General features: G+C 28.9%; 3 protein-coding genes across 4 annotated transcripts; 1 reads left to right on the top strand and 2 right to left on the bottom strand.

The window, feature by feature from the left end:
* Positions 1–2,698: 2,698 nt before the first annotated feature.
* On the bottom strand, positions 2,699–4,755 carry LOC137806207 (MLP-like protein 43). The gene is made up of 2 exons (XM_068606201.1): positions 4,460–4,755; positions 2,699–3,223 (listed from the first exon to the last, which is right to left on the bottom strand). The coding sequence occupies exons 1-2, from the start codon at positions 4,644–4,646 to the stop codon at positions 2,946–2,948; spliced, it is 465 nt and encodes a 154-aa protein (XP_068462302.1). The 5' UTR covers positions 4,647–4,755; the 3' UTR covers positions 2,699–2,945.
* Positions 4,756–7,557: 2,802 nt separating this feature from the next.
* Positions 7,558–15,694, top strand: LOC137806206 (quinolinate phosphoribosyltransferase [decarboxylating] 1a). 2 transcript variants are annotated; one of them, XM_068606199.1, is made up of 11 exons: positions 7,558–7,920; positions 8,034–8,075; positions 9,416–9,558; positions 9,781–9,914; positions 10,000–10,063; positions 10,177–10,259; positions 12,600–12,683; positions 12,781–12,933; positions 13,667–13,843; positions 14,306–14,373; positions 15,341–15,694. In XM_068606199.1, the coding sequence occupies exons 1-11, from the start codon at positions 7,844–7,846 to the stop codon at positions 15,435–15,437; spliced, it is 1,122 nt and encodes a 373-aa protein (XP_068462300.1). In that variant the 5' UTR covers positions 7,558–7,843; the 3' UTR covers positions 15,438–15,694. The 2 variants fall into 2 exon arrangements, with proteins under 2 accessions (XP_068462300.1, XP_068462301.1); XM_068606200.1 differs by lacking the exons at positions 7,558–7,920; positions 8,034–8,075 and adding an exon at positions 8,632–8,652.
* Positions 15,695–17,921: 2,227 nt separating this feature from the next.
* Positions 17,922–21,934, bottom strand: LOC137806205 (uncharacterized protein At1g66480-like). The gene is made up of 2 exons (XM_068606198.1): positions 21,302–21,934; positions 17,922–18,243 (listed from the first exon to the last, which is right to left on the bottom strand). The coding sequence occupies exons 1-2, from the start codon at positions 21,809–21,811 to the stop codon at positions 18,184–18,186; spliced, it is 570 nt and encodes a 189-aa protein (XP_068462299.1). The 5' UTR covers positions 21,812–21,934; the 3' UTR covers positions 17,922–18,183.

Here is a 21,934-nt window from a genome sequence, read left to right as displayed (position 1 = left end):
AATTCCAATACATCAAACTTTTAATTTTTTTTAAGGGAAAGGTTCAAACTGAATCTTTTCCTCTACAATATTCTGATTTTTAACCAAATGGTTTTGGGGTTGGGGAAAATATTATTTTATGTTGATGAAATTCATGAATATATTGAAAAAGTTAGGTGACTCCTATATACTTAGAAGCTTAGAATGTAGGTTTAAATGTAAAGTTAAAATTTTGTAATTATCATAATATTTAACCATCTTAAAATACGACTTTCTTAATATTCAACCATCTTAGTAGGCAACACGACTTTCATTAATTCTATCTAGTAGAATCATTCTTAATATATGTCTCTTATAAATCAGATGTTTCAACTTATTATTTGAGGAATCAAATTTTATGAATGATCAATAATATGTCTTGGACAAACATAAAGTAAACATTAACAAGGTAAAGTTCAAAACAAAATATGGATTAAGGTAGAGAAGATGAAGAACAAACTTTCTTAATTGATGATCAAAGATGTAAGGGTAATTGCATATAAGGAAACATTTGTTAAGGCGTGCACAAATAAGCTATGTGAAATTACTTATCCAGATACTATTAAGATTCGGACAATCTACACTTATCTAAAACTACTAGACCATTTCTTTGTGATTTTTTTTATGACAACAAATATGACCATGCCTTATACATACTATACTTTTAAGTTATGGACCTTCTAATGTGTGTTCTATGTAAGTTAAAATTTCATCAAACTATAAAAAAAGGACATAAGTTCTAAGCTAACGATCTAAGTTCTTATAAGTATAATTGTAATAAAAAGTCGCAAGAGGTTGTTAAGAGCATAAATGATTTTATGCATAAATATTTATAAAGAATTTAAGATCATCATATTTGCACTGAACATAAAAGTGCTAAGTTTTTATATAAGGAAACTAAGAATTTCATCAGCATTCAATTTTTCACATTAAGAAACAATTAGTTGTGAGAAAATGCGCAAGAATATTTCTTAAATTATTTATTCTGCTTTATTTGAGAATATATTCGTGCATTGTTTTTATGTTTAGCCTTGCAACATTCATAAGGAAGTGTAACCTTCATTTCTTAGCTTTGAACCAGTCTTTTAAGGAAAAATGGAACAAATATCGTGCAAGAGAAAAGAGATTATGTTATCAAGAAGAAGAAGACTGTATCTAAAGATTACATAGAGCATTATATATGTCAAAGATTATATAAAGACTCAAGATCAAGAGTTCAAATCATCAAAGTTTGTAAATCTTAGAAACGCACAATGGCCCAGTGTTATTATTTTTTTTGGGTTGTGCTTAACATTTGTATTCTTCATGTTGCAAAATAACCTTGTGAGATTATATCCTCTCTTGGAGTTACCTTCATCACATAAAGTCATATTATGTGTTTGTAGTCAAAAGTGTCAACTAAATAATACATGTGTTCTTTATCATAGAAAGATGTTAAGAAGGGATGATAAGACGTGGTTTGTATACTAGGTGTAACCAGGAATTGTGTGTGTATTTGAGTTGCAAGCGATGTTGGGAGATTACAAATGGGTAAGCCAACTAAAAATATTATTACTCGTTGATGATATATTAATGGTAAGTATTGTGTAAGTGTTTAACTTTATGTTTTTTGTTTTTACAATGATATGATTACAATCAATTATCTTTTTAGGTTAGTGTAGACAAGTGGATGACTATACATGATATGAGATAGGTTATTGCAAGAACATATAATGTTATGTTGGTATCTTTATCATTGAAGCAACATGTGACAATATTTCCACTTATTAGTTATTTTGTAGGATTGAGTTAGACTTAAATTTCACTTTCTTAATAATGTTGAGCAACCAACATTGACTAGAGGTAAGGCTAAATTACAATATATAAGTGGGTGCAAACCTCACCTTATAAGTTGATTTTATAAAGTTGAACTAGGGTTAAAGTCACTTTCTTAATAAGCTGGTATCAGAGCTTACCTAGTCATGTTTGTTGGGCCTATTGTTTCATCCACTATCGGGTTCCCCTTAGTCCTACATTCAAGATGTCCACTCCTCGACATGAGAGAATATATTAGAGATGTCATGTCTTAGATAAGGTCAAATTATATTATAAAAGTGAGTGCAAACCTCACTTTACTAGGCCAATTTTGTGAGATTTAGTTATACTTAAATTTCATTTCTTAGTTGTCCCTCACAAAATCTTGATAACATGATTAACATAGGTGGTCAATAGGGATGTATCTACTATTTCTCTTTTATCTCTTAGACTTTTTCCCTCCTTTTATTGGTGAATTTTTCATTTTGCTCTTATATTGAGTTATAATGTTGGTTCTTGGAATTTTTTTGTGTTGTACATTTGATCATGTTATCATGCAAAATAAAATCTCTTTATGTCCTTAAACTCTCTTCTTTCTAGTGCCTTCAAATACTTTGTTTTTTTTTTTAAGATTATATGATGCAAATTTTTCCTAGAATCCAAACTTAAGTTTGATTCATTTCTTGAACATCTCTGACATTTATAAATCCAAAATCCAAATGTAACTTAAGATATAAGATGCCAACTTGACATTAAAAGGATTTGTTATGAAGAATCAATACTTGTTTCGTATATTTGTGGACAGATCTTGACCAATAATTTTTTTTGGAAAGAAAGTAAAGGAAAAGTTGACCTTTGAAATAATAAAAATACAATATTCAATATCTTCACTCAATTATTCTCATATTTATATTTAAAACATATATTTTACAAGAACAACAACCAAACCCTAAAAGTACCACAAATGAACTATGCATACAATCATTAAGTTGACATGCATAAAATAGTGCAAGCATCCACAATGAGAAGCATATATAGCATTATCACATACCCAACTTATTAATACTTAATAAGCATTAAAACTAGCAAGCCAAAGCCACTTCATCACCACATGTGCCTTCTTCTTTCTGGTGTTATTCCTTGAGAAGATGATCATCAATATCTTTGGTGACCACAGAAGCAAACTCCAAGTATGATTCAGGAGATGCAGCAGTGATATTCTCTGAGAGTTTTTCATATTCAAAGGTCCATTTCACAATTCCCCCATTATTCTCCTTGTCAATTACTTGCAGTGTGCCCTTAAAACTCTTGTAACTCTCACTGATTTCCCCATCAAAGAGGCTGTATGTTAGGATCCTGTTATCATCGTCTATAGCTTCAATTTTCTCCTTCACACTTGTCTTCTTCCCTTCTACATCGTTCCATAAATTTTTTTTTTTATCACAAAAAATGCAAATGAAGTTATACACATGTATGTAAAAGCCATTGCAGCAAAAGATGAGTGTTTCAATTAATTAATTAATTAACTTGACTAATGATAAAATCATTAAATAGTAATTAAATTTAGAGACAAAAAATAATTAGTCACCGTATTAACTAAATCAGATATTAATTTAGAAAATAAAAAATTATTCATATCTAAAGTGATTTCTATTATTAATAAAAATTTATAAAATGGTTTCTAAATTTGTATCTAAATTAGTTACCTAAGTTTTAACAACTAATATTTAAATTTTAAATTGGTCTCTAAAAGACTAATAGAGACTAATTTAAAATATAAAGTAGTAAGTAACTAAAACCTTTGTAACTAATGATTAGATATCTTAACCAAAATAATAGTGATGTACACACCTTAACCAAAATCAAACAAAGTACTACCAAGATCAAAACAGGAATTTGAGATTATAAAAAATTTCAAATTCTAACTTTCTAAGTAGAATTTAAAATTATCTAATTTTAAGCAATACGATTACAAAAAACAACATAAATGAATTATCCTTTCAAAATTTCCTGTTCGAACACACTATAAGTTATTTCAATGAAAAAAAAAACTCATAAAAACCAATAGAAAGATTTCTATGTCAAAATCTTAGTGTGAACACAAATTTTAGATTTTTAAAAATCCATACAAGTATGTCATAAATATCAAGTTATTAATTGGATTGATTTTAAAATATTTAAATATAGAATCAACTCCTTAAAATAAATTTAAAATAATTTGTATGTAGTACAAGAAAATCATTAAATAAAAATATTGTTATTTAAAATAGTTTCTAGTATTAATAAAATTTATAAAATAGTTTTTAAATTAATATCTAATCATTAACTACTAAATTTTAGCTACTTACTTCTTTGTATTATAAATTAGTCTATATTCATCTTTTAGAGACTAATTTATAATCTAAAATATTAGTAGCTAAAATTTTGGTGACTTATTTAGATATCAATTTATAAATCTTTACTAATAATAAAAATTACTTTAGATACTAGTAACTTTTTAGTCTCTAAAATAATATTTAATCTAGTTAATATAGTGACTAATTATTTTTTGTTTCTAACTTTAGTTGCTATTTACTAATTTTCTTGTAGTATTGACTTTAGTTAATTGAATTTTTAAACAGAAGTTGAAACGTAACAAGAACCTTACCTATGGTAATATCCCAATGTTTTACAGAACCAACATTTTCCCAGTCACCTTCATGAACTTTAGCTGCATGTATCCTTTCAGAGGAGATATTAGGAACATGGTGAAGTTTCTTTCGAAAGATGTGGAAAAACTTATCTGCAGATGCTTGAATCTCTACTTCACCTTCTACTTTCCCACTTAGACTCATCTTTCTACACGTTCTAAATTTAGGATTTAAAATTTAGGGTTTAAAACAAAAACAATAACTCAAATTATAACCTAAATCCTAAGAAGGAAAACACTTTGCTTAAATAGAATGTTTGTTTGACTAAAATGAATTATGCAGATTGCGTGCATCTTATACAGAGCAATAATTTTATTAACCATTATTGTCTTACCTTAAGAAATTGATAAATAAAATAACCATGAAATTATGGTGGAGATATATTATTAATATTTCTTGATATTTTTACTTTTGATTGCTCAACATTTTGGCATTGAAAACGACTAATAAAACTGATTATAAAAGGTCAAAATGGTTGATTGAAACATATACAGAAAACTGGCCTCAAAATGTGAGAACTGTTCTTGGACCAAATATTTGCTTACATAGGTTTTTTTGCTTACATAGGTTTTTGGATTTGGTTGTATTAGGGAATGATTTGTGGGTATTGTTTTGACTAAAGACTGGTTATAAGGATCTGGATAAAGTAGATGATGATTTCGGTTAATGTGGGTTATCATGTCTTTCATTTGAGGATTGGTTTGGTGGTTTGCAAGGTCTGAAGTATGTTTGGAGATTAGGTATGAGACAGATTGATCTTGATGACTACTTTCTGTATAAGTGTTTGGACACTCCTGAAGTGTCTCTATAAGGGTTACAACATTTCTAAAATGTCTCATTTTATTTTATTTTATTTATTTTTTTGGTGATAATTTTTTTTTCTTTCATACTATTTATTGATTACAAAACGTTTTTCTTGTATCATGAGATATGAATTTTAGTTTTTTTTTTTCATATTTTGAGCTGAAGATTTATTGATAGATGTAGCACAATAGGGGGAAATAATAAATAATAATAGCTATATGCATCAATTATTCAACCAGAAAAAAAAAAAAAATTTCAGAGAGTACTATTATAGCTCACTGACCCAACAATTTGATGTGTTCTTCTACGACACTCAAATGACTTTTATAAGGAAATAAACCTATACAAGTAAAGAAATTTGATAAGATGATAAATGATTAAAATTATAATGAAAATATTGGCCTAAACATATTGAATTTGAATTAAATTTATTTAACTTTTAATTTTTTTGTTTAGATATTGAAATTTAAATTTAATTATTTTTTATTTATTTTTATTTAAATAGAGTATTTTAATGACTAACAAGTATAAAAAAATCAGATACAAAAATTACTGCTTCAAAGCAATATACATGAAAAAAAATAACTAATACAAATCTTTACTAAAAAAATCGGATTGACATCGACCGAAAAATAATTTTATTAATATTGATTAAGAAAATTTTAATAAATATTTACTGAAAAATAGTTTTGATCTATATAGCTAACTAAATATTTTTTACTATACTTCTGAAAATTAGTCTCATTAATTTTAATAATAAAAAAATAACTGACATCAACACTATAAAGTAATATTGATAGATAAATTTTTGATTAATGTTGATAAAATATTATTGATCTTACAAGGACATTTTAGTTCTTATAAGAATATTTATTTTTATGACGAGGTGAAAATAATTTATTTAATTTTTAAAATATTTTTTTATCAAATTAAATTTATATTATAAAAATATTATATTTTAAAAATAAATCACGCACGTTTCACGGTTAAAAATACTAGTTCTTATTATCCTATGTAAAATTATATTAATCAAAGTGCTTAAATTTTAGTGTACTAATAAATAACAACTAATTGATTCTAACTTATTTTCTTCCCATATATAATTTCTCTATATATCTAAAACTATAATAGTCCTCCAGTATTTTTTCATTCCTATTCCTATCTAAATAATATGTTCAAAGTTATGGTATTAGAGTCATTTAAAATCTATCATAACAAGAGTTTGTTGGGTTTATTGTGTCATTCGTGAGTCGTTATCAGACCACCAATAATATATTGTCTCACGTACGAGCTGTCACTCTTGGAGTGAGGAGATGTTAGAGATCTCACATCAATTAAAGATTAAAACATTTCATTCGTTATAAGTGGATACAAATTTTATCTCATAAATTGATTTTATGAAATTGAGTTATACTTAAAGTTCATTTCTTAATCACTCTTGTACATTAATTTGATAAAAAATTCATTACATTGAGATTCTTTATAAAGAGATATATGAACCTTTACACATGCTAACACAAATTTTGTTTGTGTTAAACAAAAATGTACAACCAATAAAACCCTAATTCTAAATGAATTTATTATTAATAATTTTGCACACACTTCATATCTTCGTACTTATACATTATAGATTTTTCTTCTTCTTCTCATGATATAGCTGTTTTGAAAGATAATAGTTAGAATGAAATCAATACATTCAAATTATTTTCACACTCGGTCTAATAATTTTATTTTGATTTATTTTCTATGAAATAAAAGGAGAATGTGTTTATAAAGACTTAAACAATGTAAAACTTTCTTAGTTTTGGAATAATATGTTAAAGCATATAGCTCTATTTTCTTACCGCTCTCTTATGTAATTAATACCTCTCTCACACACTCAAGCTTTCTTTCCCATCATGCTAAAATGAAGGAAAACATTTAAAAACAAGACCCACAAAAAAAAAAAAAATGCTCAAACTCAAATATTAATAGAACAAAAGGAAAAAAAAGTTCGACAAAAAGATGAAAAAATAAATACCTTATTTAATAGAATTATTAAATAAAAACAATTTTTTAAAAAATAAAATTAATTAATATATCAATTAAATTAAATATTATTTTAAATATTAAAAAAGTTATTAATTTTTATTATTAATAAATAATTTTTATATTAATATCTATTTAACTATTAAGAATTTACCTACCAATTATTTATATTTTATTATTAATATAATATCATAAAATTTATTTTATTTTTTTATCAGCAAAGTAAAAGAAAAAAAAAATCGCCAGCATCCCAGAACAGAGTATGCATAAACCCCTTCACAGAAGAGTAGCTTAGTCACGCAAAGAATGATCTTTTCCATTTCAGAATCGGAATAAAATTTCAACTTGCTTTCATGGTCTTTGTGGAAAAGAGGTCCCAATAGAAAAGTTGATGCTAAAATGCACACACTTTTGTGTATAATGGTGCAACAAACACTACTCAATTTTCGCAATTCATGATGAGTAATTGAAGTTGAAGAGAGAAAAATACCCTCGAATCGCGTTTTCACATGGCTGTAAGCTGCGGCGTTCAAGGGTTTCCACTACAAATCGCGTTTCACACCGCAGCGTTTGCACCTGCACTAAGGTCTTTCTTCTTCTTCCTTGTCCCGCAACAAAACGCCGCCGTTTCATTTCATTGCTTCCGAATTTTTGTAAGAAATTCTCACATTTTTTACGTATTTTGGTTATTTGTTGCAGCCTCCCACTTAAACTTCCACCGCAATCAAATTCAAAACTCAGGTAAAGTGCTTTTTTTTTTTTTGGAAATATACATAAGGACTTTTCCTAGAATAAATAAGAAAAATAAAATTCTCCTTTGACTGAAAATAGCTTATGAATAAATTAAAAGTAAATTTTATAGAAACTAGAGGTAAGAACTTTTATAAATTAAGCTAATTTTAATTTTTTTCCTATTTTTTTTCAAACAGCCATACCCTCTTTATTATTGAATATTGTTTGTCCTTTGTGAAAAGGCACTTGTGATAGTGGTTATAATTCTGGAATAGGGTATATAGAGAGAAGTGTTGGGTATGTTGTTGATATTTCAAAATGTTGATATGTCTATTTGATTATATTTAAAAATTCTTTGTAATTTTATTTAGATTTTATCCTAAAAAACGTAGATATTTTAGTTTACTTGTTGTTCTTGACTCGTCTTTGGTGGTTTTAGAATCTATGTTTTTCATTATAAATATCTGTTGCTTGTGTTTTTAAGAGCTATCTCTGGTATAATTTTTTCTCCCTTTTCTCTGAGTTTCTGGGTTATTCATTCTCACTAAAGGGCTTGACTAGTTTTGTTGCCCCGACCATTTTTTGGGTGAGTCTCTTATATCTTGGAGGATGTATTCATCACGTTGATCATATAGATAGTTTTTTTTCACATTGCTCAGACTTGATTTGTTTGTGATTATAAGTGTTTGTGGGTTTATGATTGCTCGAGAATTCCAAAAAGTAAGGATAACAATGACACTTTTCAAATTAAAGTCAAACGATTATCTTGCTCGTGTTATTTGGTGATATATATGGTTCATGCTTGACTTTGCTTCTATTTTTAGTTTGTGAATGGCAACATACGCATGGTTAGTATGGCTTAATTGGCTCTGTTTGAGCATAAGTTCTGACAATTGGAATTAAATAATCAGTTTCATATGTAATTGATTAAGGCTCCATTTGAAACAGCTTATTTACAACTTATAAGGACTTATTTTGACTTGACACAAGTACTTATGTAAGTGTGGGATAACTTATGATATGTTAATAAGTTGTTTTCAACTTATTTTAATAAGCCCTTAACCCCAATTGTTAGCTTATGAAAACAGCTTACAACTAATATAAACATAGTTTAGCCCTATTCCCCGTTTGATGATAAAAACAACTTATACCTAAGTGGTTAGATAAGAAGTACTTGTTCAATAAGACATTAATGAAACTATTTATCTAAACCAAACAGTTCTTAAATTCATGAAAACTCACTAAAGAGTGTGTTTGTTGATCATCGTGGATGGTAGTATTTTCATGTGCCACTTTATACACATTATGTATTTTCTGATCAATTTGTTTTAAATCATGTACAATTACAGGACGGTTGTTAAAATGTCTGCAACTGAAGTCACAAGCTCTAGGATATCATACGAGTCCTTTGCCATAAAGCCTCCTGAGCACCCAACTTACGATTTGAAGGGCATTATCAAGTTAGCACTTGCAGAAGATGCTGGGGATCGAGGTTTATTCCTGTTCATGTTTCTTTTCTTTCACTAGGTGCCATGTTTCTTACTGAGTTTTAAATCTATAAATCACCAGTTGAATTGTTAATGTTCACTGATTATTATAAGCAAATGTAAATTCTTCCATGCTGTTGGGCTTGTGCAAATAAATGATACTGATATGCAAACTTTTATTTGGTAGATATAATGCACTCATGGTTTCTGTATTGTTTCAATTGTAGGTGATGTAACATGCAAGGCTACCATTCCATTTGACATGGAAGTGGAAGCTTATTTTTTGGCAAAGGAGGATGGCATCATTGCTGGAATAGCACTTGCAGAGATGATATTTCATGAGGTTGACCCTTCTTTGAAGGTATGGAAGCATTACACAGAACGTCAGTCATTATATGCATGGTTGGTTCTTGGCTGAATCATTGAGGATTACTTGCAAATATCAGGTGGAGTGGTGTAGAAATGATGGAGATTTTGTCCATAAAGGGCTACAGTTTGGAAAAGTTCACGGTGAGATAATTATTAGGAAATCAAAATTGCAAAAGCAAGTGGAATAAAAAACATTATTCATTTCTAATTAATTCATGAACGGCTTCTATTGATTCTCAGTATGTTGTGGACAGGACGGGCACACAACATTGTTGTAGCTGAAAGAGTAGTACTAAACTTTATGCAGAGGATGAGTGGTATTGCAACTCTAACTAAGGTAATCTGTTGTTTACTTTATCCTTTTTCTTTTGTTAACTATTCTGTATTGTGCTTGCTACTACCTAACTGATTAAGATAAATATTGAACTTAGTTAGCTAACACTATATTCTGTTAAAGGTCTGTAGGCTATTGAAATGAAAATATTTGATATCAATCATTGGAAGTGTAGATAATATTGCATCTTAATTACAAAATGGCTGAATTGGATATATTTCTGAAGATGATTTACTTGGGTTTGTCGCTATTCTGTTTAGAGCATATTTGTTAATACCATGCCACTGCTACTGCTAGTGTTCAATGGAATAGGTTCTTGCACAATGCTGCATGTATAGTGTGGCACTTGGTTGATTGTAGCTTAATTAAAACTAATAGTCCAGAACCTTATGAGATGAAACAAGCCTTTCACTTGTTGGAGATGAGTCCTACCCATTCTGGGAACATAAACGCATAGGAATAATTACTCAGAAAATTTGATTAGCTGTTTTGGGAGCATAGTTATCTTGAATGGTATTGCAAATATATATTTTTTATTAATATATTATTTCAAACCTATTACATAACCACTATAGTGGCACTATGGAGCTATTGCATTGTTTAAATCCTTGGATCCGTGATTGTGACTCTGTTGCTTTCCATGAAAACGGCTATTGTGGGCACAATGGTTGTCTTGGTTTCAGCATGTGGCAAGGCTTTGAGAGATGGAGGTGGGACTGCATGCCATTCAATCCCAGTGTCTCACTCCCTATTCACGAAAAACCTGTTAAAATGGTGACAAATAATGATTAATGAGATGTGTTCCCTCCAAAATAGTGGTACTTGGGAGTTAGTTCCTCTTCTAGCTGACAAATAAGTTGTTGGGTGTCGGTAGTTATATGCTCTTAAAATAGGTTCCGATGGTGAAATTGATTGCTATAAAGTTCATTTGATTGCCAAAGGATACACACAAATATATGAACAAGATTATATTGACATTTTCTCTCCTATTGCTAAAATTACATCTATTTTTCTTCTCTTGTCAATTACAATTACTTGTCATTGGACTTTGTTTTAGTGACATCAAGAATGCATTTCTATAATGTGATCTTGATGAGGAAGTCTTCACGGAGCAATCTCCTTGATTTGTTGTTCAGTGTCTGTGTAGCCTCAAACAATCACCTCTTGCGTTGTTTTGGCAGTTTCAAATTTTCATTCAGTAGTTTAGAATGATACAAATAATATTGATCATTCTCTATTTTACCATTATTCTCACCAAGGGTATCTATCTCATTGTATGTGTGGACAACATTGTTGTTACAGGTAGTGATAAGGAGGGTATTGTCCAACTAAAACAATTTCTGGATCAACAATTCTAGACAAAAGACCTTGGACATTGAGGTATTTCCTTAATATAGAAGTTGCACAGTCCAAGGATGACTTGGTCATATCTTATAGAAATTATGCTTTGGACATTCTAGAAGAAACAAGGATGTTTGACACCAATGGATTCGAGTGTCAAACTTGTATTGGACCAAGGAAAACCATATTTTGACCCTGGGGGATACAAATGGTTAGTTGGTGAGCTGAATTACCTTATTACGACTTGTCCTAACATTGCATTTGCAGTGAATGTAGTTAATCAGTTTTTAAACTCTCCTTGTCAAGATCATTGGGATGTAGATGCAGTTGTACGGGTCCTAAAGTATATTAAGAATGTTCTTTACAAAGGCCTCATTTACAAAGACAAGGGAAATACTAAAATTATTGGGCATTCTTACATTGTGAAGGCAAAGTCACCTAGCAAACCTCATTGGACTCTAGGTAAGAAGAAATAAAGCCACCTCTTTTAATTCATTTATGTTTCTCTAGTTTAGCCTAGAATTCTTAGTGTAGTTGAAGCCTTCCTATCACCGATTTGGAGTTCTCTTAACATCAGAAGGGAATGTTGGATGGCTTGTAATTCCATCCTTAAGAAAAGAGACTCCCTGAGGGAATTCCAGCCTTACAAATGGTCAATCACACTCAACACATCCCTTTGCACAATTTTTTGTATGCACTCTCCACTCCCATACTTTCCTTTTATCCTCTTGTCCCAGCCTCATTCCTTTCTTCCACGCTCCTTGCCATGTTTGCCTTTGCACCCTATATTCTGTATCTAGTTACTCATATTGTCTGAATGAAGGCTAACAATTCCACATATTGTTGATAATATGGCTGTTTTTTTGTAAATGTATTGAAAACATTATTGTCACAACTATGGAAAATAAGTTGACTTATGAATTCATATTGAATATAAAATATGTTAATATGTTACATCTTACTGGCCCAGTAATACATTACAGATTTTGTGTTTTTCCACAGGCAATGGCAAATGCAGCATACCCTGCATATATGCTGGAGACTAGAAAAACTGCTCCAGCTTTACGTTTAGTGGATAAGTGGGCGGTCTGGACTTTGGATCACTTCCTTACAATTATTATTAATAATTTATACTTTTAAGCATGAAGTTTACTCAGTAAGCTAGAAACATTTGCTTTTATAGGTATTAATAGGTGGAGGTCGGAATCATAGGATGGGTTTGTTTGATATGGTGATGATAAAGGATAATCATATATCAGCAGCTGGAGGTGTTACAGGTGCCCTTAAAGCCGTTGACCTGTATCTGGAGCAAAATAGTCTTCAAATGGAGGTTGAGGTAGTGTTCTCTTCATTGTTTTACTCATTTCTTTTCCTTTTCCATTTCTGAGTCTATTGTTCTTATCTCAACTTAGAAAGTTCTTGAAAATTGTTTTGCCTGCCAGGTTCCAACTGACTTATTAGCAGTTGTTGTGATGTGCTATAGGACAAATTAATAACTATTTCTGTAACAAATTATTTGTTGATGCAGAAACAAGATGATGGGAACATACATTACTGATAAGTAATAATGGAGATAATTCATTACGAAAGGAAAAATCCCTCTTTATTACACTGAAAACAAAAAAACACGGATAAAAGGAAATACATGGGGATTTATTAGAATTTAAGAAGTTTCTATTTGATGGGTTACCTTCTGATGGGTTCCTTATTATCATTTATTGCTTTTTTAAATTAAAATAAATTGGTTCTGAAAACATGAGACGATGAATAATTTGGTACATGTTGAGTAAGTGTGAGCACTTTTTGTAGCCTACAAAAACAATTCTCGGGGTTCATTTTGTATAGAGTGAATTTGTTTGATTGTTAAACATTCTCTTATGATAATATACCATACCTTCTCTTATCCAAATTTATTCTGCATTTACTCTGATAATCTCTTCCATTGTTAACACTTTGAGGGTTTGTGAAAGAAAAAAAAAGAGATGTCGAAATCAATGTGAAGGTTGTAACAGATGAAGTAACTTCGGTGGTTTCCCATTTGTGTTTCAAGGTTTTTGTGTTTTTTCCAGGTTGAGACCAGGACTCTTGAGGAAGTGGAAGAAGTGTTACATTATTCATCCCAAACAAAGACTTCTTTGACTCGAATAATGTTGGACAATATGGTTGTACCTCTACCCAATGGGGATGTGGACATATCTATGCTTAAAGAAGCTGTGCAGTTGATCAATGGGAGATATGAGACTGAGGTATTCACGACTAAATGTTCTCAGTTAATCTTTACAGTAGTATATTTTGGGTTATTTCTTACAATTAACGATGCACAATATTTTGATACTGATTTTATATACTTTTTTATTACTACCATTTTCTTTTTGCTTCTGTCAATTTCTTTATAAACAAGCATGTTTACTCAATTGTCTAATAATTTAAAGAGGTATATCGAAATATGCTAAGTGATATGTAAATACAAAATTATGTGTTTACACTTTGAGGCAATTTTTTTATGGATTCACACAGTGAAAAGATGTTGTGCCTGCTAAGTCATACTCCATTTTTACTTGGACCAATTAGCTTTTCTTGCATTATTGGGATCGTTATTAATTTGGGCTACTTAATAATTTCAGAATCTCAGGTATTTTGTGGATACCATAAATTTGAACGAGGATAACTTTAGTTGCTAATTTCTAGTTTCATTTTTGTGATGTCAGGCATCAGGAAATGTCACACTAGACACTGTACATAGAATCGGGCAAAGTGGAGTGACCTACATTTCTAGGTAAACTTCTAAGTTTGGTAGTTCCACATCATTTCATAGTATCTGGTATTATAACCCATTTACCTCATTTAGATGTATTCTGTTTTTGGAAGTTGTGTCTCAATCAAGTAGTGATGTTTCAGATTGAAATGTTCACAAGTTGATCTGATGAACAAGACTGTCTAAACCAATCTAAATTAATTGATTCTGTTAATGAGTTTTTTTACTTCACATCTGAACTATTATTTTCTAGTAAGCAGGTTAGCCTTAGATCAAAACAAGATTGACCCATTTATCCAGACTGAAAAAAATTTATACTTGAAGATCATGATATCTAAGCTTAATATAAATAAGGTAATAATACATTGACAACTCACAATTTTTATACAACCACATTCAAACTCTCAATACTATTATTTTAATATTTTTTCATATCATTTAATTATAAATTTATCCTTTATTATATATATTTATTTCTAAACTCATCCCATCGAGAGTTGTATACAACTTCCTGAGTGGTCAAAACATCATTTTCCATATAAATAATACATGGTGTTCAACTCTTCAGCAATTACTACAAGAAAATCATGAAATAGAAACTAATTTTTAGAGACCAAAATAATTAGTTGCAATAGTAACTAAATTAGAGACCATTTTAGAAACTAAACAAAAAAATTGGTTTCTAAATTAGTTTCTATTATTGTTAAGTAGTTTCTAAATTGGTATCTAATTAGCAACCAATGTCTTAATTACCAATTATTTAGTTTCTAAATTTGGTCTCTAAAACCTTGTTTGCTAATTAGATACCAAAATTTTGTTTAGTTTCTAAAATGGTCTCTAATTTAGTTACTATTGCAACTAATTATTTTGGTTTCTATTTCATAATTTTTTTGTAGTGAATCTTATCCAATGCCTCAAAAAATATCCTGTTTTTATAAATTACAATCTTGAACAATATTACCATGCTTGATGACATGTTTTGTGGCAGTGGTTCGTTGACTCATTCAGTGAAAGCACTAGACATCTCTCTCAAAATAGATACCGAATTAGCACTCAAAGTTGGAAGGCGCACTGGACGAGCTTGATTATATGTTATCTATCTCTTAATACATGTATGCTTTCTTTTAGCTGTTTCTCACTCTGCTGCATCTATCTACTTTATCAGTTTTTCTTACCTATTTTCTGACTTTTTAATTGCTTCTCAAATAAACAACATATCAGTGGTTTTTGTCCTGAAAACATTTGTGTTAATTGAAGATAGCTTAGCTTATACCATAGAAACATGTTTCAGAAGACTAATACAGAAAAATAGAGTAATTTTCGTATTTACTGCATGATCAAATCGTATCATGACCTGAAATCTCCAACCATGTCATTCCTATGCCTTATACTTAAATCTAAATATATTAGAAATGACAAAGCATCATTGTACTTGTATTTTCAATAAATATTATCTACTCGAATAAAAGATCATATACCTAGTATATATTGTTGGAGATCTCACATCAATTAGAGATAAAAACATTTTATAATATAGAAGTAGATACAAACCCTATTTTATAAGTCGTTTGTGTAAGGTTGAGTTGAACTTCTTAATATGGTATCAGAGTCATTTAGAATTTATTCTAGCGAGAGTTTGTTGATCGTCATCCGCTAGCGAGTGACTATCAGATCATCCATAAATATATAGTCTTACACACGAGTTGGAGATTCTCGGCGTGGTGTGTGTTGGAGATTCCAACTCTTTTAGAGATAAGGACATTTCATAGTATATAAGTAAATGCAAACTCAAATTTTATTGAATTTTTTAGAAAGAGACACTAGAGAGAAAATCAGTATTAATGGATCATAAATTAACCATATAAGAGATTATTATATTATTTATAACCTTAAACTTAAGATAAAAGGTTTGTGTATATTTTCTTATATATCATTTATTTTGTCCATCTTTATTTAGTGTAGGATTTCGATTCTGTTTTGAATTTTTAACACAAACAAAGTAAAATGAGTAAATACAATAATTACAGTTAAAAAAGTTTTGCAATCTAATCTATTGCTTCACTTAATAAGTTATATTGAGTTTGTGAGAGAAGTGAAAGAAAAGTGAAAATTTTCTAAATGTAATTAAATTGCAAAGGAAGATTAGTTTTATGGAATACTTTGAAAATACTTCAACTATAGTTGTTATAATAAAAGAAGAAATAAATATTATGAATGACATGAACTATGTAATTAAAAATTTTAAGTGTTTTGAGTATTAGGCTTTAGGTTTAGCATGTATTTATAAGCAATAGCATGACAAATAATAAGCTATGTTTTTAATTTGGATGAGTGGATTAAGGATTTTGTAAATTTCTTGTGCTTGGTTATATAGATAAAGTATAATTTTTTTAAATGTGACAAGTTGATATTAATTCATATATGATAATAGTTAGGTGAACTTTTTTGTATTTTTATTATCAAGTCAAATTAATATTTCCCAGTATTAAATAGATTTGGTATTGGGAATTTTAAAAACAAATATTAACGTATATTTAACTTGAAAATTTTAAAGTAAATAAAAAAATGATTTAAAGTTTGTCTGTATTAACAATATTTTAAATACACTTTTAATAAATATTTGTATCAGTCAAAGTTAAAAGAACAAAAACAACCAAGAAAAACTAAGTCAACACTCCTACAATACACGGTTTTAATATCATAATCTTATAATATATTATATTAAAATCATTTAAAAAAAATTAATTATTCTTATTCAAATTGGAATTAATATATAGTTTGTGAGCACGTGAAAAAAAAATGACATTTTATTGTTGTTTGACTAATATGTATTCTTACAGTTAAAGTTAATGTGTATTTTTATATGTTCCGATTAATGCATAAAGTTTCATTTATCATTTAAAAAAAAAGTTATAATAGTTGTTTTAACTTTATTTTTTATTAGTAAAAATTATTATAAACCTATATAAATAAATATTTGGAGTGCTCTAGTTCATTTACTTGAAATATACAACAAGAATTTTTAATGGTTTATCTCTTAAACAAATTCTTACATGATATATTTATTCTTCTTTTATATTTCTCGTAGTAAACAGTAATTAATTGAAGGAAAATATAAAAAATTTGTACAAAAATTATTACATAATTTTTTTTCTATCTTCAAAACTGTTGGAGATCCTACATCGACTAGAGATTAGAGCCTTTTATTGTATATAAGTGGGTGCAAACCTCACCCCATTGAGCCGGTTTTATGGGGTTGAGTTAGGCTTAAAGTCCACTTCGTAATATGGTATCAGAGTCATTTCGAGTCTATCCTAGCGAGTGTTTGTGTTGGGCCTATCGTGCCACCCGCTATCGGGCCGTTATCGGACCATCCAAAATATATAGTCACACACTAGAGATTAGAGTCTTAGCTTAAAGTCCACTTTGTAATAAAAATTAATTCTATTAAATTTATAATAACATGATCAAATATTAGAATAATTTAATTTTCACATATATATAACATAAAAAGTTAGAGTTATTGATGATGTCTCTTTCTTTATACACTTGAACAATACACACAATAATTTAAGAAGAAATGTTATTGAAAGCACATATATATTCACAACTAGAAAGGTATGAACAGCATTTTAATTTACTGTTCAATGAAACTAATATAAGAAAACACCCATATATAATTATTGCAACAGTTTGTGATAAAAATATATAGCAAGAAAATGTAAAAAAACATCACTCTTAATTAATTATATTTAACTAATAAAGCACCATGAAGCTCATTCATTCATCTGGTGAGATAAATTTGAAGGCTAGTTCTTGTAAAATTACTGGTCAAGAAGCCACTGCTATGGAACTCCCTCCTTCACTTATTGGCATAAAACTCACCCTTTTCTGCAACAATTCATAATCCAAACCCATTAATTTATGGGTACAAACTCTTCTAATCATGTTGATATTAAAAATAAAAAATATTAGTAAAAAAAATATATAAATAAATAAAAGGGTATTCAAGATACCCTAATTTATCTACAAATAGTCATCTGTATAAAAATGTGACTATAGAATTGTCCATCCAAAATAATCATAAACCTATCAACTTCTTTCACACATTTTATTTGTCTACACTACAAGAAAATCATTAAATAGAAATCAATTTTAGAGACAAAAATAATTAGTTGCTATAGTGACTAAATTAGAGTCCATTTTAAAGACTAAAAAAATTATTGGTTTCTAAATTAGTTTCTATTAACTAATTAGATACCAATTTAGAAACTAGTTTAGAAATCAATAATTTGTTGTCTTTAAAATGATCTCTAATTTAGTCACTATAACATCTAATTATTTTTTGTCTCTAAAATAAATTTCTATTTAATGATTTTCTTGTAATGGTAACAACAAACATATAAGGTAAAAATAAAGTCAATCAAAATTAGATCCTTTTGATTGACACAACAGAGAAAGACTCAATGAAAGAACAAGAAAATCATCTTCTTCATAATTCAAACATTAAACATCATCTGTAATACAAATTATTTGACTCTATATTTACTACTTGTAAGTCGCATGATCGTAATATGGAGTGTAACTTTTTAAAAAAACCTCTTTGCATTATTTAGAGGACATTAAACATATTGATGAATGCATAGAATAGAAAGGTGTAGAGAATAGTTTGATTTTGGCAACCAATGATGAATGCATAAACAATGATGATCACCATGCAAGTTTGTGTTTATTAAAGCAAAGATTATGTATAATATGTGTGGAAGAATCTTTATTTTGTGCAGACCCAACAACTTGAAAAGGACATGGCACTTAACCATTTTGATATGAGTTTTTCTATGCCTCAAATGCTGTTCTTTCCTTATCCATTCTGTTTTGCTTGTCGTCAACTATATGAATGCGAATGCAAAGGAATATGGTTCTTCTCTTCTCTTACAATTGTTCAATGTTTGTTTAGTATCTATGTCATTGCTCTTTGATTTATGATGTAAATTCAATATATTACACATATAGGAGGTGAAGATTGAAATTTATCAAATAGTTTAAAAAAGTTTTAAGAATCTCCCAATTAAATATTATTTAAAAGATTAAAAAATTACTATATCTAAAATAGTTTATTTTCTTATAATGTAATAAGGATAATACTAAAAAAAATTATTTAAACAATTATTGATATCTAAATTAATTTTTATTATTGATAAATAGTTTCTAAATTTATATCTAATTAGTTTTCAATGTTTTATCTACCAATTATTTAGGTTCTAATTTAAATACTAATAAATTTTTTAGTCTCTAAAATAGTATATATTTAATTAATATAATAATTAATTATTATTTTTTGTTTATTAATAATTTTAATATAAACTTCACTTTAATAAATTAATTTTATAATATTGAATTAAGATTAAATTTTATTATTTTAATATTATATTAAAGTTTCTAAAAATATACATGATCAAAATTTAAATTTATCGCGTCACTATTAGATATTTAGATTTTTCATGTTATATGATCTTTTATGTCTAAATTTTTAGTGTAAATTCAACAATTGATAATATAATGGATATTTAGATTTTTCAAATTATATGATCTTTTATTTTTAATTTATTTTTTTAAAATTGGTTTCTATTTCATAATTTTTTATTATTATAAATTTAACTATTGATAATAAAATAACGTTAGACATGAGGGGGAGATGGATGAAAAAATTTAATACTAAAAAAATATTAATGAAAATATTATTTGAATAGCTAAAAATGTTCAAAAGTCGTATATAATGTTAAGCATTGTATGTTTATAAAATGAATGGTGGTGTGAGAAATTGATAAGAAAATGTGGTCAATACTTTGTAAGTAAGTACTATAGTCATTACCATATACAACTTGTATCACTTTAATACATCTAACTACTGCATCAATTCATGGTCAAATTCGAATATAAAAACACTACTGTTTAAAATAATTAAAAATGATTAAATATTAATAAATTTTGTTTTGTGCAAAACATACATAAATGATTAACAAAACGTCTTATAGTTTGTCCCTTTTACAAATTTTCTATAAATCATTGACCATTTGACCACCAATAATGATTTATAAAACAAATAAAAACAACAAATTTTCCGTTTATAATAATATAGCTACGTCAACTTGTTCACATAATCAATTCTACTACAACTATTGACTAAAACGTCATTAGGTCGAATTCTGTTATTCAACTCCATTTTCTAAAATAAATGCAAAAATTTATTTCTCTAAAACTTTTTTGTATTCTTTCGATGTAAATTATAAGTTATCTAGTAAAAAAATTATTGAAAACAGTTCGTAAACACATTATCCTAATAAATACTTATGTATATCATATAAATTTAAATAATATAAAAAGTGCTTATATATATTTTGTTCAGACAAAATTTTAACCATTAAAAATGAGGGAAATTTGAGCATGCTTTAATGAGAAAAACAAAATAAAAATTTATCAATTTCTTTAATCAGAAATCAAATACAAAATTGGGTTATGATAAAAAAAAAACCAATTTAAGTTCATTAAAAAATTAATTTGTTCAAGAATACAGATAGAATTGAATGATTAAGCAGTGGTAATGATGCTACACATATTTTAAGGGGTTATTTTTTTTCCACAAGGCTTATATTAATATTAATATTAATTAATAATACACAAATAAAAGTTTACAGAAAATATGCAGTATAAAAGAGAATCAAGAATTAATGCATTTAAAAATATATTCTTGCATGGTAAAGTCTATCATTAAAAATCCAAATAGTTTGGTGGTAATTTTTTTATCAGAATGAATAAATTGGTGGTATAATATTTGGTTTTGATTTAATCCTTATATTTTTTATATAATAATAAATTATTATTATTATTTGAATTTCGTTGATATTAAGTTAAAAAAAATAAAAATTACATTTTACTTGCATGAAGATACCTGACGTGGTTTTGAAGCCCCGCCGGTTTTGGCCATGCAGAGTCCAACGATCTTCTCCGCCGCCTCGGCCTCCGTTTCGCAGCCGCGCATCACCCTCTCCACCTCCGCCTTCGCCACCCTCATCCTCAGCCGCACTCCGCCCTTCTCCGCCCCTTCCATCCCCTGGCCCTTCATGATGGTGAGGTCGGACGCAGACCTCCGCGCCAGCACCAGGCTCTCCAGCCTGTCCTTGGCGCTCATGTTGATCACCGACCGCACCCTCCGCGGCGCCACCGTCGCCTCGCGCGGCAGCTCCACCAGAAAGTAGAGCCTCTTGGGCGCCAACTCCCTGTGGACCTCCAGCGGCTTGGCCCTCACGCCGTAGTGCTTGACCGCCTCGGATTCCAGCAGCACCAGCCCCGGGTGGTCCTTGAGGACGTCGGCGACTCTGATCGGAGTCTTGAACTTGAAGGTTTGGCCGTCGATCTTCATGACCTTGGTGGTCTTCTTTCCACCCAAGGCATTCCCCATTGGAATGTTATGAAATGAGGTTGATGGTGGTGAAGATGATAACAATGGGGGTAGTGGAAGAAGAGTCACAGATGTGGGAGGTGGTGGTTGTGTTTGTGGGTGGTTGTGGATTTATGCCATGTT

The sequence above is a fragment of the Phaseolus vulgaris genome, chromosome 3 (assembly GCF_000499845.2).
Source record: "Phaseolus vulgaris cultivar G19833 chromosome 3, P. vulgaris v2.0, whole genome shotgun sequence".
Taxonomy (NCBI): domain Eukaryota; kingdom Viridiplantae; phylum Streptophyta; class Magnoliopsida; order Fabales; family Fabaceae; genus Phaseolus; species Phaseolus vulgaris.
Note: the sequence above shows the minus strand (reverse complement) of the source record. Positions and strands in the feature narration are given on the sequence as shown.